This window comes from Crocodylus siamensis, chromosome 4 (genome assembly GCF_052110815.1).
Source record: "Crocodylus siamensis isolate JL-2025a chromosome 4, ASM5211081v1, whole genome shotgun sequence".
Taxonomy (NCBI): domain Eukaryota; kingdom Metazoa; phylum Chordata; order Crocodylia; family Crocodylidae; genus Crocodylus; species Crocodylus siamensis.
Window position 1 is genome coordinate 146,617,914 of NC_143398.1, and position 17,759 is coordinate 146,635,672.

At 45.2% G+C, this 17,759-nt stretch overlaps 1 protein-coding gene across 2 annotated transcripts in view; it reads right to left on the reverse strand.

Moving 5' to 3' along the window:
- The window catches only part of ETV4 (ETS variant transcription factor 4), a 47,576-nt gene extending 29,992 nt beyond the window's left edge, over positions 1–17,584 (reverse strand). For both annotated transcript variants that reach the window (XM_090044090.1, XM_090044089.1), the window contains exons 1-3: positions 17,095–17,584; positions 16,920–17,001; positions 16,713–16,760 (exon numbers count right to left, since the gene is read on the reverse strand). In XM_090044090.1, coding sequence (XP_089900216.1) covers positions 16,713–16,760; positions 16,920–17,001; positions 17,095–17,151 — 187 coding nt within the window. In that variant the 5' untranslated portion in view covers positions 17,152–17,584. The remainder of the gene's footprint in view (positions 1–16,712; positions 16,761–16,919; positions 17,002–17,094) is intronic.
- Between the last annotated feature and the right edge of the window lie 175 nt (positions 17,585–17,759).

Below are 17,759 nucleotides of genomic sequence, written 5' to 3' on the forward strand. Positions count from 1 at the left end.
CCACAGATTCACCCATTAACAGACTATCAGTTTCTTTCCCTCTTTTCTTGGAAGTCAAGATGACAACTACATGTTATATTCACTAACTAGGTTTCATTATTTCCTCATATACACAGAAAGGTGGGTACATTCATTATAGCAAGAATAGCTACCGATTGATAAACCCAAGTTAGAAATGATACCGGTACATCAAGGTACTGAGAGAAGTAGGAATCAGACATGTCTTTGTACAGAAGTAGCCTCTGCAAATACTCCAGATAAAACAGACAGCTTGGCACTGGTAGAAGATGCTGCAGTTGGTCAGTCACAAAAAGGAAGAGGAACATTTCACAAGAGAAAGAGTTGAAATGTTGTTATTGCTGTATTGGTTCAGGAAATGTAAGAGAGAGAGGCAAGGATTTTTTTGATATCTTTTATTGGACTAACAGTATAGTGGGGAGAGAAGTCTGAGAAGCTTTCAGGAAGGAAGTACCCTTCTTTGGGCTGGGGGAAGAAGCAGACACAGGCTAAGCTAAATGACAGAAAAAAAGGCTGGTGTTTAACTCCACATAACTGAAAGCAGTCACTTAAGGAATGGGAAATGGCAAACTCCCACATGTCTAGACAAAGAGCTACCATGTTTGTAGCTGTGCCTGCTGGGAAAATGCCCAGCGGGCATACAGAACAGTCAAAAGAATAAGGCGGCATGCATATCCTACCACGTGGACAGCTGAAAGTGAGTGGGCCCAAGCCAAACTGGTTTCACAAATACAAATAGGGGCTTTTGTCCATCATGTAATGGGTTGGTTACATGTTCCCCTTGCTCTAGATTTGGTTGTTGGCAGGGCCACAACAAGGCCAGTGCTGTGGTTACCAAGTGAGTTCTGACTATATTAAATGCAAATATTTTCTGAAGCCACTAGCTGCAAACAGCCTGGCAGCATGGACTTCACTCTTAGGCATCATAGCAAAGAAAAGTTCAATTAAAAGAGTGACAGCGTTGAGTCAGCCAGCGTCCCTGGCAATCAGGCTGAACTGCATCATCTCACTGTTTCCTGGTGGCCCTTTCCAGTCCCATGGCCACCTGTTGTTGTTGTTCTTAACTCAGACTGTGAGCTCCTTAAAGCAGGAACTGTCCCCCTGCTCTGTGTCTTTTAGCACCTATCACAGTCAAGCCCTTGTCCATGACTGGGCTGCCTAAGCATCACTGCAAGAAAAACAATGAACAGCAGAATTGAGTAAAACAGGTACAGTAAAGGAACAAGAACTATGCTGCACCACTTAATGAGTATAGCTGACACAGCAAGTTTTGTGGGTGTACCCTAGAAAGGCTATTTCAGCCACATACATTAATATTAATGGTGTCCATAATGCCACAAGCAAGTACTTCCTTAGCACAGAAATGAGTCACAAGCATGCACCCTGCAAATTGCCAGTCTCTTCAGTTCCACAGAACAGCCAGTGAGGGATTTTCCCCTCCTGCTCTTTCTTGCCTTTCAGGAAGGGCTTTAATCAGCACCTGCCCTCCCCCCCAGCCTCCTGCCTTGAGCCATCAAAGAAGAAACAATTTATTCTGACTTTCTAATTGTAGATATAACCGTACCTTTCTTTGGGGTATTGATGCTCACTTTTCTTCTGTTGTAGCAATGTTATCAAGCCTGTCACTCAGGCTGCCTTCATTTCATATAGGCTTGTGGTTAAAGTAACTCATGAAACAAGGTTCCCAATCTAGCTTTTCCTTCCACAGCAAAAACACCTGGCTGCCTCTGGGAGTGCTCATTAGTCCTGCCATCCAGTAACAGAACAGAGACTGAGCAAGTGACACAGGGACATTGTTTTAGTTTCAGCATAGCATTTTTGCTGCTCAGAAACTGGCCCTTAGACCAATACACAGGGAACTTTTCTCCAAGTACTCAGAGCAGATGTCGCTTTGAGATTTCAACACTAATGCACTTCGAGTTGCATTGCCTTCCACCATCTAACTTCCTTAAAATATTTGCCTCTGTATGAAGAACGCTTCTCTGAGCCCCACCTCTCTAATCAGAAGACTACATATCCTACTTTCACATGAAAATCTTTAAAAACTAGCACTTGTCCAGGAAGCCTCCAGTCACTTCTTGAATTTTCTTGTTTACCTTTCCAGTGTGTCCAAACATGTCTAGGTAGTGCTCAACCTTTTCATCCAGTGGGCTGGATGGGCAGTGTCTGATTCCCCCACAGGCCATATCTGGCTGGTGAATCCAAACTGGCACCTGGGGTAGTTGTAGTGGGCCCCATCCAGCCACATGGAGGAAAGCAGGGGGGCAACCTGGCCCCGATCCGGCCATGCAGGCAAGAGGCCTTAATCTGGCCCCGACCTGGCCCTGCAGGGGGGAGGGAAGAGGGCATGACCCAGCCCCAATCCAGCCCCAAGGAGTGCGGCCCGACCCTATAGGAGGAAGGGGGCATGGCCCAACCCCAATCTAGCCATGGAGGGACAGTCATGGCCTTGCTATGACCCACCACCTGGGGCTTGAGATTTTGGCAGTGGGGAAGGGTAGCAGTATTAACTGCCACTGCCCCCCTGCTGCCAAATTTCCCAACCCATAGGAAACCCTGCAGGTCAGATTCCAAGGCTCTGCAGGCTGCATTTGGTCTGTAGGTCAGAGGTTGAGGACTCCTGGTCTAGACAACCTGGCATCTTTGCTATGCCACCCGTACCTGCTCTGTTTCCCCACTATGGTTGTGCCTTGTGCAACATGGGAAATGTTCAAAGCAGCTGACTAATAACAAGGCCAATGGTCAAAAAGTACAATCAATAGGTAAAAAATGCAAATCCAAACAGCATAATAGAAAAGTAGATATCAGGAAGTCATACAGTCTAACCCCTGCTCAAGATCATCTCTCACTAAACCATCTTAGACAAGTGTTTGTCTAATCTATTCCTAAAACTGCCTGAACAACCCTCTGGTACAACTACAGGCACAATGCCTGAAAACGTCAAAAACACCCTAAATTGCCACAGGCAAGTCAGTGTTATGCCACTCGAAAGACCAGAAATACTTTGTTAAAATAACCTTAAGAGACCCAAGGAAGAGGACCACACCTCACCTACAATCTCCCCACAGTCCATGCCAGTCTGACCACAGGGTAAACTTTCTTTCCGATCCCAAATATGGTGATTGCTCTTACTTGGAACAAAGGAGTGAGACCTAACTAGGACCCCTGGATGTCCCAGCAGGAATAAGGACACATGGCAGTCAAAATCCCCAACCTTGACTGTAGCCAACACCTAAAGAGAAAACTTTCTGTGAACTTATGTCTCCATTTCTGGCTCCCCAGAGCTCTTTAGGGTTAGGAAAAGACATTACACATCAACCAGTTTAAGTGATCAGAAATTGGTTTAATCCTGTAACAGAACAGATGTTCAATGCACACAAACCAGTTTGAAAATGGCTGAAACCGGTTTGAGGTAAACCTGGCTAAATGTAGTATCAGACTTAACTGATTTGGGTCAAACCAGTTTATGCAATGTCTGTCCCAGATCCCTTCCTAGTTTAAGTTAAAACAGACTCCCCCAGCATCCCAGCATACTGTCTGGACAGCGTGGGGCTCTCTGCTCCACAGCAGAGCTGGCCCCTCCCCTATGCTCCCTGGCTGTAGCTCTGGCAGAGACTGCAGGTACAGTGGGGTCTGCCTGGCTTCCCCCTGCTCCCATCACCACTCCCTGCTAAGTAGGGATTCCCCTCTCCTCTCTGCCTTACACAGACACCTCTCAGCATTAGCTAGCAGACCACATGTTGGCTACGGTCCATGCTGTGGCAGACAGGACAAAGGCAGACAGGACTGTTTCTGCTTAGAGCTTTTTGGAGTTAATCAACAGGTCAGCTGGTAATGTCCATCCTCCATTCCTTCTTTGGAAAAGCTGTTTAAGAAGAGCCTGGACTAACAGAGAGAGGCTTTGTTTTCTGATAGGATGATAAATGCTGATAACAGAGCTGATAAGTACTCTGTTATCAAGGGGGAGAACCCCTCCCTAATCAGAGTATCCTGGCAGGGAGGCCTAGCCACACCTGCTTAGCTCAGCATTATAGAAGGGAGGGAGGGCTGCTGTAGCATCCCTCAGCTTCTAACCTGAGCCACTGCAGGCATGTGCCTGCATTTCCGGGATGTCTGTGTGGTTACAAACCAGTTTAGCCTAGCCAGATTAGACTAACCTGCAAAGACTGAATCAATTCAGGCTCAGGCTTTTTGAATGTCTGTCCCTAGCCTAGCAGAACTCTGGCTAGATAAGCATCAAAGGCCCCAGACCCAGGATTAAGGCCCAGATATACCGTGAAGCCCCATCAGTGGTTGGTGCCTGGAGCATTCTGGACTCCAGAACCATGATCTCTTCTGTAACCTTTATACTTTTGCAATGCTTATTCATTCAATTTTGAGGCTCTTTCTTTGTGCACATGTACAAGGAGCTCCTTTGAATTAATATGGCAAACCAATATAAGCAGCAATTTTATTTTGCATAGACACTACCCAGTAGTAGGAGAAGTTCTGTAGCAATGTAGAATACCTTGCAGCTTCCATAAGAGTGTGGAACAGTGAGGGGGGATTTCTAGGTCTTTCTTCAATGGAAGCAAAAAGCTAGCTTCAGAGAGAAACGCTCACATCAAGGAAAGTCTACTGCAATATAAAAGATGTACCCTTTCCCTAGAGTGTTTGCTCCCATCAGATCACTTTATGGGGCAGTTGTAGTTTTCTCCTTAGAGTGAAGTCCAAATACTAAACATTTCACTCTTGCTTGTCCCACACCTGGGAACTCTTTGCTTTCCAACAAGTTGTACAGTTTGACACTGAAGGGTACAGGCAATCTACATTAAGCATAGGCAGTGACTGAAGAATGTGTTAGTTGCCTCAGGTTGCTCAGGGGAAGAGAGATCCCAACATAGAAAATATCACAGATTCCAGGAAGCCAGTATTATGCTTCCTAAAGTCGGCCTAAGGTCCTGCAACATGCAAGGGGTCGCATTACCATTGTACATGTAATAAACCCATGGTTAGGGCATATAAAGATAAATCCTGTTTCATTCTATGGTCTCAAATGGCCCATATACAGCAGTGTAACTGCAGGTTTTGGGGCACTTGTGCACAATTTCAGGTTCTATTTTTCCCTGTAGCAAAACAGAATCACCCTGAACAAGTATTGGCTTGAGGCAAAATAGGGGGTTTCTCTAGCGGTTAGGGTACTCATGCAGGGTGCAGGAAACCCAGGTTCTAGCCCCTACCCCTCATCCACAGGGGCTTGAACAAGCACTTCATGCTTTCCAATAAAGTTCTTTCAAAACAGGCATGTATTTGATACCCGTGTTGGTCTGAGAGTTTTGCATTTCACCAACAGGATGCACATTAGGTGTTTTCCAGACCCCTTCCTGTAAATCTGATCCACTGAACCTTGCATTTGATATAAGTCTTTGGAAAAACATCAATGGCAAAATTTCTATCCCATTGAGAGCAATGGCCAAGGTCAGAACCCAGGGTTTTCACTTATTCAAGGCAGCAAACCGCACTCCCACTGGCTTGTAGCCTTCTTCTGGGTCCACAGAGCTCTTTATCTTAGTGACACAGGGGTGGAAGGAGGTGAGCAGCCTCAACAAGTGGGCTGAAAAGGGTCAGGATAATGCCTAACCAGTGGTCTGCTACTTTGAGAAGTATACTGGAATGCAGACTTCATAACCCCTGTGGGTGAGTGGGGTGATGGGTGTCCTGAGCAAGTGCACTAACTATGGGGCTAAAATATGGAAGGGACCTCATCCTCCATCCAACACCCTCTAGTCATGGTTTTTCTGCAACTTCAGGTTTACGAGTTATTCAGCTTGGGCAACCCAATTTTGCTGTGTAGCTGTTTGGCCAGAGGGCATCTCTACTGTATATTTTCAGAGGGCACATGCATGCTTCCATACTCAGAGCAGGTTATGTGCCAGTGCCAAAAACTGCAGTTATGCAGATATATATATGCGATTCAGGCCCATAAGGTGAAATAGGTTTTAGCTGATGGTCCCTACAGCAGACATCTGACTATTCAGTTTCAACACAATGACACAACCTTAGTAGCAGGCCCACAGCCAGCCCTTAGAATGCACATGCACAGGTAGGGTAACAGACTAAACTCGTTCACATCAACCCATCATGTTAATGAGGTTCAGGACCTAACACCCTACACAAGAAGCTCCCACTGACAGTCCCCCCAATTTTAGAGAAACTCTGTCAACTTAAAAAAAATTCCAAACATTTTAAGCACAATTATTTTTCTGTAGTTGATTAGAAATATCCATTAGTCAGGAAAAAGTAATGTCATATTTACATTTTACTGTTTATATTGTATTCACTTAATTTTAGCTAGGCAATGAAAATCACTGTGGAGTTAAATGAAGAGACAGAATAGCTTGAAAATCTTGGGTGCAGTTGGAGTGGACTTGGCCAGTCGTGCGCCTCTTTATTTAGAGATAATATTCCCATCATGTTCCTGGAGCCACTACAGTTTTGGAATTAGAGCATTTCCAAATCAATTGTTTGAACTCAAAAAACAAAGTGACAACATTTATTTTTGTGATATGTTTTTATAAAAGCTTTTTGTTTTTGTCCTTAAAGAAAATGTAAATCTGAGGCCAATTTTAAGTTGACAGGTTGCCTTACATGTTTTGCTAGGAAACAAATTAAGACACCAACCCACTGCAAATTGTGCAAAGTTATATTTATTCTGTAAAAGAAAATAATATATATTTGTGAACAACATGTAAGAAAACTAGAGCCAGACAACAGCATGTCATCTTGGTTATGTCACCAAGGTTTAAAATGACATTATCCAGTCCTCTATGCCAATGGTTTTCAACCCTTTTTCATTTGCAGACCCTTAAAAAATTTCGAAAGGAGATGCAGTTCGCTTTGAATTGTAAGAGTGGGTATTCACATACTTTTGATTGATCATGGTAATGTTCTGTGAACCCCCTAGATATAGTCTGTGGACCCCCAGGGGTTGAAAATCACACGCTGAAAACGACTGCTCTATGCCTTTTTAAATAGAAATAAAAGGAAACTTATCAAGAAGCTGGAGGAGAGGAGCACAACCCTACGCTGCATATGGCTAAAAAGCTATAAGGAAGAAGGTACTATTCTGAAAAAGACTTGCAATTTCATGGAGTGTTAAGGCCACCATTTGTGAAAGGGACATCTTAACATTACCCTGAAGAGCTGGTCTATGTATGTTTTATGTAACAGATACAATCTATATTTTGTAAAATGGTTTGATGATGCTGTGATGCAGTGGAACCAGTTTGTCCGTCTGTCACACAAACGCTCTCTCTCTCCCTCCAGTCCCGAAACCCACCTTTATATTGCTACTGTCAGCTGACTCTAGTGCAGGGGGAACCCCAGACCTAATTCTGTCCCACTCTAGCTGTGGGCTGTAGCTGCACAGGGTTCTAGCATGGGACAGTGGAAACAGAGGGCAGGTTTCCTTCTCCTGCACCAGCTCCCTCCCCACTGTGCTCCCCACCCCCCTGAGGATCTCCAGTTGATGCAGGCACAAGGGAATCCCAGAGCTGCTCCTGCCCTGCTCCAAGCATGGGATGCAGCTGTGCAGGGAGCCAGGCTCTGCTGGGGACAGCAGCAGCAGTACACAAGTTTCACCTTCTAGCACCTGCTCCTGGCCAGGGGGAGATATCTTTGGGAAGAAGAGGGGTGGGTGGTAGGGAGCAGGCACAGGAAGAAGAAACACACGGAGTCATATGCCCTGTGCCCCCAAAAATATGTCTTTCCTTGCCCGTTGGACATGAACCACAAGGAAACTCTACATTCTCCCACAATCTGTTTCGTGCACTTTCAGTGCTAGATTTGGACAGTAGAGATCTAACTTGTTCATTTTCTAGTTTTGCTTTTCTTTGTGAAAAAGATACTTCTAAAACATAAGACTCTGAACTGCATTTTTACAACACTCCCCCCCCCCCAAAAAAAAAACCAAAAAAAACCAAACAGGTGAAATGATGTTACTTCTGTGTGTCAGTTTTTTCCCCACTTTGGGAACATGGCTTTTCTGTAAAAAGAGACTTTTGTGTTTCTTTCAGCTGAAATACACAGAGCTCATTTTTTTTCATTCTGGAAGAGTGATTTCCCAGCCAGCCTGTAGGACTGTGATACAGGAATGTCAGAGCCAAGATTAAAGATTTGTTAAGGACACTATCTGTGGTCCTGCCCGAGTCTTGGCAGTCTTTGTAATGCAAATGAACATTTAGAAAAAATTACAGAATCATTGCAAGTTGTTCTATAAACAGTGGTTTAGCCTTTCAAACTAGAATTCACTAACTCAATTTCCTTTGCAGCAGAACACATTTCAGACTGTCTATATTTCTATTTACTTGTCTGTAATATACTCTTTTAACAGTGAGTCAAGGATTTCTTAGGGTGATATCTTTTATTGGACTAATTAGATAGCTGGGATAGAATTAGACAGGCTTTTGAATGCAAAATAGTCTTCAGCATGTCTTTTTACAGTAAAACTTCACTGATTTAAATCATTTGGGAGACTCACTCAGAATTAAGGACATTTACAAATGAGCAAATAAAAAAAAATGTGTGTGTGTGTCGGGGGGTGGAGAATAAACAAGTTCTGCTACTTTATTTTGGCAATTGTAGCTTATTTTTAATTTGTCTATGATGCCATTGAATGTTTTGTGAGAGCCACAAAGCCTTGAGCAAGAGCAGTGGAAAACTTTCTCTGTTTTTAAATTCTCTGCTGTGAAACAGGGAATGTGAACAGCCAGCTTGCAGTCAACAAAGCACACGCTAGTGAAGCTCTGCTGCACTCACTCTGTGAGGACACAGAGCCTAATTTAAAAATCTAATACAAATTACTACTACTTTTCTATTTGTACATAGTATCTGTAAGGCCAGAACAACCCAGGGCTAGTGATGCCTACCTGCAGCTGCTTTCAGGGCAGGAGGGAAACTCGTATTTGGATTTTATAGATCTCAGGGCAGCTAATATTCTCATGCTTTAGTGAGGGCAGAGGTATATAACAAATACGATAAAAATTATAATATAGGACCTGAAACACTGGGGTGAATTCTACTTTTTAGATAGCTGTGAGTTTTGATCTAACAGCCAGTTACAGCCTCTCTCACAGATTAACAAATTAATCTGAGAGAGAGGTAGGGAGGAAGATAGGGAGGCCATCCACTCTAATTTGGTCTGAAATTAATGGAAAAAAAATCTGACAGCAAAAGACACAGTGGCATTAATGTCAAGCCAGGCTGGAGACACAAAATTCAGGGACTGAGACTCTTGTTACAAAGTTTTTCATTTAGGTGGATGTGGAGCTTGGAGATGCCAGGTTCTGCTGGCTGTGGAACAATAAGATGTAGCCCAGTGTTTGCCAGCAGCATGTTGTGTAAGAGATCTAGCATCCACCTTTCCAGCTAACTATGAAATTTGATAACTCTGATAGTTTTGGAGAAATCATTTTGTTCTTTTTTTGGGGGGCAACTCCACAATCCAACATTCTGGACTATAAATCCTCTAAAATGAAAACATTTAAAGGGACCCCTACATCAGCATTTCCCAACTGGTGTGCCATGGCACACTGGTGTGCCGTCGGACATGTCCAGGTGTGCTGTGAAGTCATGGGGGGGTGGCTTCCAGGGAGTGTGGCTACAGCCAGTGCTGCCATGGACACCCTGTGCTGCCAGTGCACTGATACTGCCTCCCTCCTGCTCCACAGTCAGCCACTGTGATGTGGGGTGGAAGAGGCTGGGTAAGTGTGCCATAGGATGGAAAAGGTGGGGAAACTCTGGCCTATATCACAGCAGAGACTGTACAAGATCTGGCCTGTAATAACTTGCAGTTTTCGGTGCTAAACACCATTAGGTTCAGGCTCAGGAAATGGGCAGATGAGAACCTGATGGTGTTTAACACCGAAAAATGCAAGGTTCTCCACCTAGGGAAGAAAAATCTGCGGCATCCTTATAGGCTTGGTAGTGCTGCGCTGGCTAACACTACAGAAGAAAGAGATTTGGGAGTCATGATTGACCACCCAGATGAACATGAGCCTTCAGTGTGATGCTGCGTCTAGGAAAGCAAGCAAAATGCTGGCTTGCACCCATAGATGCTTCTCAAGCAAATCCCAGGACATCATTCTCCCACTGTACTCAGCTTTGGTGAGGCCGCAGCTGGAGTATTGTGTCCAGTTTTGGGCTCTGCAATTCAAAAAGGATGTGGAGAAGCTTGAGAGAGTCCAGAGAAGAGCCACGCGCATGATCAGAGGTCAGGAAAACAGACCTTACAATGACAGGCTGAGAGCCCTGGGGCTCTTTAGCCTGGAAAAGCGCAGGTTCAGGGGTGATCTGATGGCCACCTATAAGTTTATCAGGGGTGTTCACCAGGATCTGGAGGAACATTTGTTCACCAGAGCGCCCCAAAGGATGACAAGGTCAAATGGTTATAAACTCCTGCAAGACCATTTTAGGCTGGACATAAGGAAGAACGTCTTTACTGTCCGCACCCCCAAGGTCTGGAATAGCCTGCCACCAGAGGTGGTTCAAGCACCTACTCTTAATGCCTTCAAGAAAAAATTGGATGTTTATCTTGCTGGGATCCTATGACCCCTGCTGACTTCCTGCCCCTGGGGCAGGGGGCTGGACTCAAAGATCTTCTGATGTCCCTTCCAGCCCTAGTGTCTGTGAAATCTGTGAAACTGAGAAACAGCTGGATCCGCCACGCTACTTTTGTAAGAACTGGATCTACCACTCCTAAGCAGAAATGCATAACTTGGAGTGCTGTTCTTCCTCCTCCCCCCAGCCCAGGGAAAAAGTACATGGCTCTATACTGTCTGCTACAGGTACATGGGTAGACTTCTTTGGCATGTGGAGGTGAACAACTCTGTGTAAGGACTGGTTAGAGAAACTCTCTGAGACAGACTGCCCTTCTGATATACAGCAATAAAACTAGTAACAAGGGACATACGGACCAGAGAAAAGAAAGCTCCAGTCTGCTGGAACCGAGTCCATTCTAGCCTGAACCTTGATGGTGGGGGCTGACAGAGGTACTGACAGAGATGCTTGTTTAAGGGAAGTCAAGAGCACACGTCCCTCCCTGGGGACTTACAGAAGACCAATGTGGTTTGTGACTGGAGGTCACTCTTGTTGCACAGGGATACAGCTAAGAGCATATTTTTGCTGTAACTTTCAAAGACCAACTTGGAAAAGGTGGTTTAAGCACGACTGCCCCTCAGTGCAGCAGGAGAGGCAACTGATGGATGCAGGGAGAGTCTGTGGCAGCAAGTACAAAAGCAAGATGCTAATCATGCTGATTTGGGAGGGAGTTTCCTTTGTTACAGATTTTTTGTAATCCTTCACACAAAACATGGTGTCCTGCTTGAGGCACATCTTACTGACCATCCTTTCACAAGAAGAGGCAACGGTCTAAAAAACATCTGGGACACATTGTAACTGTGACTGTACTTGCTATTGCTCCCATGGGTCTAGCACCTATAAGAGACACCAGCAGAGGCCCAGCTCCAGGTACAACTTTCCCTGTGCTCACAGTTCCATCACTGCTACCTGCAACAGTCAAAGTCATCAGAGTAAGAGTGGGTAAATTTAGGTGAAAAATAAGGATGATGTAAATGATGGAATGAGCTACACATCCCCCTGAAGGACATGAGAACAAGCTTCGTATGGATGACATAACCAAGAACAGGCAACTTGAATAGTTAATGGAAATTTAGGTTGAACATCAGAAAACACTTTTTCAGAGCCAGAATTGCCTCTAAACTAAAGGACAACAATGGCATCAGGGCAATCACGAATTACGCTCCACTAAGCACTTATTCTTGATTTTACCCTACATTACACAGACTTAGCCTCTGTCCCCTCCCGGACAAATCTGCCCTTGCACAAAGTTAGATCACTAGCGTAGCAGGTGCAGTTACAGTGGTAGCAGAGGGTGTATTCATAAGAGAAATGACAAAGGACAGTCAAAGTTTGTCTTGTGGAGAACACAGACCATCAGCCTCAGTACACACAGCATAGGCTGAACTAGAGAGAAAAAAAAGTGTTTGGTGCTGCACTTGTTTTAATGAGATCTTCTAGAGATTTTGTACAGCAGGAAAATCAAGTACGAGCTGAGAGCATCTGTCTCCCAAACTTCATGTAAACTGGTGCTAAAAACAGGTTGGCAACTAATGCAGAATGGACAAAACTGTTTTCAGCGGCACTGCAGAGGAAGCCTGGTCACACGGTCTTTTGGCTCTGCAGGACAGAGACAACACAGGCCACCTGGCTGACAAGATGGGGTACCAGGATGGGCAGCTAGCTACATCCACTGGGGGATGGCCTGTCATCTGAAACAGGACAAAGTACTACAAAAATCCATTTCAGCGAATAACCCTGTGCTACACCAGGGTAATGGTCTAGACTGAAGGCAATAAAGCTCCTCCACTGTTATTTTAAAATCAGGGCTGTCCAACTGGTGGCCGAGTGATTAAAATGTGGCCCGTTACTCCCTCTTTTGCTGCTGTGTGGTTGGGGAATACTGGAGGATGCGTGTGCTGCTGGTGCAGCCTGCACAAGGGGGAAGGGGGTGCATATGTTGGACAGTCCAATTTTAAGTAATCTACATAGCAATAAATGGAATCAAAGAGAGGAAAGGAAAATGTACCAAATTCAAAGAATGAACAATCTTTTCAAGATATCTGTCATCTGAAGTGGCATTTGTGGGCGGCACAGGTGCTTAGGCAGTGGGCCCTGCCCGAGTCCCTTTGTCACCCTGTGTTGCTATTTCATTTCTGCAGTGATGACCCGAGTTTGGAGGTCTCAGCTACTGTGTCTATTCTATATATTTTTTTTTAACAAAACACCATGCCCAGGTGCTTGTCCCAAGCTGCTGACAGTCTAACTCAGAAAAACAGTACAAAAACCACTGGGCTGTATCCTGTTGCTTATAAAACCAGCAGTTTATCTGGTCTGGGAATAGGAATAGCAGGGTCAGGGCTGGACTGGGATTCTAAGGCTTGGTGGCTTACAAGGTTTGCAGATGGTCTGTTTGTAAATATATTTATAGACCTCATGCCCCAAAGTCAAATTTGTCAGTCTTGCTTTCAAGAAAATTATGATTTTCCAAATTCATTCTCTCTCTCACACTATTGCAACAGTCAAAGAAATTTGCTTCCATCTCTCCCTCTTCCAAAAGTACCAGCTGTGCTTTCAGGAGAGCTGGGAACCCTAAACAGGCTTTTTATAGTCTCTCTCCAGGTTTATTTTAGTCGCTTAGACTGCATACATCAACGCTTGCCCCATTTTATCCCGCAGCACTTAGAAGTTTCAGAGCATTATAGCCCATACTTTGAGACCAGTGGCTAATAAGGATGAACACAAGCTCCCCCTCCTCCTCACACAGTGGTTCTAAAAATGGAGGAGTCACAACAGATAACTAAGGAAAACACAGAAACTTTTCTCTAGTGAAATTTTTGCACTTCTAAATCAAGAGTCACTTTAAAAAAAGCTTTCCTTCAAAATTAGTTATATAGTTGCTTACTGGAGAGTCACACCTTTGCACTAATATGCTCCAATTCAGATCAAAAGCAATCTGTAAGAGAACTTCAAAGGTTTCAAAGTCTGCTTAGAAGACAACCATATGCAGAACCTGATGTTTTATACCAGTGCAACTGAGAAACTGGGCCCCATTCTGCAAAAAGCTGCAGAATTAAACCACTTGCAGAACAAGTTTGTCACATACTTTTTATTTTTTTAATTTTGTGCACAGCTGGGTGTTTGGCACTAACTCATTCCTGACTTCATATTTACAAGTTGCTTCCTTCCTGCAGTTTTTTCCTTTCCACATATAGTAAATGCAGAAGCAACAGAAATAAAAGGAGCTGGATTTCTAAACTGCCTGAGGTTGAGGCACAGAATATCTAGAGTACCATATTTCAAGGTTTCACTTTTGGTTTTTAGTTACCCATATTTCTTAGATATCCGCGAGTTTTTTCCTATACTGTTCAAAGATATCAATAGCTTTCCATCATCTAGATCTGTGACAGATGCCAGCAGATCGATCGACATGTATAAGCATTAGACAATTCTGGATTGCAAGATTTACTAATAAAGAATATGAACTGCCAGTGAATACAAAAAAGAGGCAAATAAAAGAATCTGCTTAAGAAGGGAACTCTCCCTAGTAAAACCAGGAAAATGGGGCAATGAGCCTTTAACAGAATTTCTATTCAGTTACAATTTTATCATGCCTAAAAGAGCAGCTAAGAAGCCACTTCTCCCTTATACAAAGAATCTGAGCATCAGAACCTGGATTATAATAGCAACATGTCCTTAATCTCATAAAAGGCATGGACTGTAATGAAACTCTTTGAGTCAGATAAAAATTCTTGATGTTTGATAGAACTACATCTTTAGAAAATAACATCTCACTTTTTAAACTAAATATTTTTGTTCTGATTGGGTGTTTTTTTACAATGCAGACAGTCTGTCACTAACTATGAAGCTCCAGGTTTCTTTTTAGTTTACGCTGGAACATTGCACTTATGAACTGTGGTGGGAAGAGGAAGTCCACAAGGTTTTGAATACTTTAGGTAACTGCAAGAGTTTTCTTCAAGGGGCTTCTCCATGACCTCGTAAAGCCAGTCCCCTTTCCTCAGCAAGTTCTCTTAGTTCTCCTTTATATGGTATATATTAGTGATTCTTTTTTAATACTGGAGAAATAGAATTTTTTTCCACTTATCCCTGTTCCCCCCAAATCCAGGTTTCCCAACACTGAGTGTTCAGTAAATACAACCCAATAGCTCTGCATTTCTATCCAAAGACCTCAGAGTTATGCAAAACTTAAGTTACATGGGTGAGTTAGGTCTGTATTATTATTATTATTAAATAGGGAAGTGCAGAGGAGGGGAATGTAGTTATGTGGTTATAGCATGACACCAGGTGCCAAAAGAAAGATTCCAGTACTGGATGTGGGATCTTGAGCAAGGCACGGAGATGTTCCATGCCTGAGTGTCCCCATATTTAAAACAAGAGTTGTGAAACATACCTCAGAGTTGTCATAAGGATCATTTTATTGCTGCTGCTAAATCATTTTGAAATCCCTGAATAAAAGGACTAGGGCAGAACAAAGTATTAATATTTATTAACTGGCAAGTGGAGAAATTGGGGCTTAGCAAGGTGAAAGGGCACTCCACAAACCAATAGCAGGGCTGGCAAAAATCCTAAACTTTTTACTTGCACTCTAGCACTGTACTAGGCAGTTCTGTGCGATTGCCTTCCAGTAACTCCATAGCTGGGGGAAAATAATTTCTTCCCCTCCAGTAATTGTCTAACGAGAGGTAGGCTTTTCTTCAAACATCTCTTATTGGACCAATTGTGCAGTTGGGAGGGATCTTAGACAAGCTTCTGGGCACAAGGTACCCTTCCTCAGGGCTGGGTTAATGACAGGTTATTTACCTCTGTCCATGCCTGAGAGGTAGACATAGAACACCACAGTGGGAAGCATGGCTATTACTGACGTGAACATTTGACAAGAGATTCTCTGCAAGCTCTTTGGATTTTACCGTAATGACATTTAAAATATTTACAGGCAATCAGAAGGCCTAACACAAAATCCACCAGACTCCAAGTGTGGTCCCTACTTACTAAGTCTTCTTTCAAACACCTCTTCGACTTAAAGTTAAAAGAATCTCATTCTTAATTCATTCCAAGTGTGCACGGAGGCCATTAATATGAAGGGACTTCAAGCAAATCCATCCTTGTTTTCCTGGCAGCATGAAAGGGACAGGAATTCTAATCCTGGACTGGCCTCCAGACATTGTTTTGCATCCACAGAAGTCTATGTTCCCAAAGGCTCTCCTGATCAAAGACTTTTCATTTGGGTTTGAAATAGAAAAAAATGTTTTAATAATAAAAGCCCATTTATATGACTAAATTTGCAATTTACTGCTAAAATGTCACACTTCAGCGGGATTATTTCTTCTTCTGATAGTAGAATTAGAGGGAAGACTGCCATTTGGATTATCAGACCCTTAAATACTTGTTTAAGGTCAGTAGCATGTTAAGCACCTTTGGAGAGGGAAGAGTTTTTCTTCTTCTGTTAAAGTAAAACACTCTAAAACCAACATTTTAACTCTTTCAGAGAATGGGCCACTGGTAGCACTGCAATAGATCACTGCCCATTAGTTGGAGTTTGAATTAATTGGGCTCGCTGGGATTTGATCATTTTCCTTCAATGCTACAGTCAAAAGGCAAAACAATTTAGAAATCCAAACTGACCACACTGTTTAGAGAGGCAAAGAAACTCCAGGACAAATCCTCAGAGAACTACCTTCTTTGAATTCGGAAGAGGAGTCCCCCCCCTCCCCAATTAAAGGTAGTGGTTCAGTGTTTATTTAAGACATCATCAGTGTTTTGGCAACTAACAAACTCAAATGAGAAATTAACCCCAAATCCCAGCTGTTGCCAGTAGATGCTGCGAGTGAAATTTTTAACCGAGAAAATGGCCAGGAGCCAAGCACCATTCATAAGCAAATAGCCAGCACAATAGTGTGATTCATAATCCCCGATTTACACAAGCCCAGAGGTTGGCAAGGCTGGAAAAAAAATATTTAAAGGTTTAGAACTGGGCAAACAAAGTGAGGGAAGAACAGGACAAATGTCAGGGACAACCAAGGGGAGACGAAGAGGAGCACAGGCAAGGCCGGGGAGCTTACCTTCGGTCAGCCAAGTCTCCTGCAGCTGGCTCAGATCCTGGAAGAGGTCTGCAAGAAAAAAGTACGAGGTTCGCCTACTGGAGCGTGGACGCGCGGGGGCTGGACTGGGTGGGAGCAGTGGGAGAGGTGGGAAGGGAGCCCGGCGGGGGAGGGTCCGTGTGGCCCCGTCCCTCCCCCGCCCGCAGCCCCCGGCGCGGCTGCCTTTACCTTCCGAGTCCTGCGGGGGAGGTAAGCCTGGGTCCATGGGTCTTCTCCTGGTGCCCATCAGGGTCCCATTGCCGAGCGGTTTCTGGGGGGGACGACAAACGCGCTTGGGACAGTCCCGCCAGGACGGGGCCCGGGGCTGGGCACAGCCGCCCCCCCGCCACGGGGCTCTACTCACGTGTGTGAAAGTGTAAGGCACTTGCTGGTCCAAGTATCCTTTCATCCTCCCGTCCATGCGTCAGCTGCTCGTGGGCATGGGGCGCCCTGCGGGCGGGCAGAGGGAGCCGCGCAGGGGCGGGAGCGGGCACCGGGCTGCACCTGCCCCAGCCCCAGCCCCGCGCCCCGGCCTGGCCCTGGCCCTGGCCCTGGCGGGCTCCCCGCGGCGGTGAGGACCAAGCGCGGGCTCACGCTGCCAGTGCCGGACTCGTGCGCGGGGCCGGGGCCGCCCCGCTCCGCCGGGGAAACTTCCAGGCAGGAGCCCCTGCCCCGCTCTCTCACCTGGCGCGGGCGCCTCACAGCCGCTCAGCCCCTGGGGCTCCGCATGCGGGAGCCGCGGGCCCTGCCCCGGCCCGCTCCCAGGGACCGGGCTCGCTCTCCCGGCGGCTCAGGCAGTCGGGTGCCCGGGGGCAGCCTCCCATTGGTGCATTTCCTCTTTCACAGGCTCAGCTTTCTCGCTCCTTTGTTTCATTGACTTTGTGAATGAAGCCAGGGGCTGGGGCACGCCCGCCAATCAGGGCGCCGCTGGGCCCTCACCCCGCCAGCAGGGGGCGTGACTTCGGCCGGGCGGGCCAATCACAGCGCCGCGCTCTGGCATTCATTCAAGGCCAGGGCTCCCATTCATAA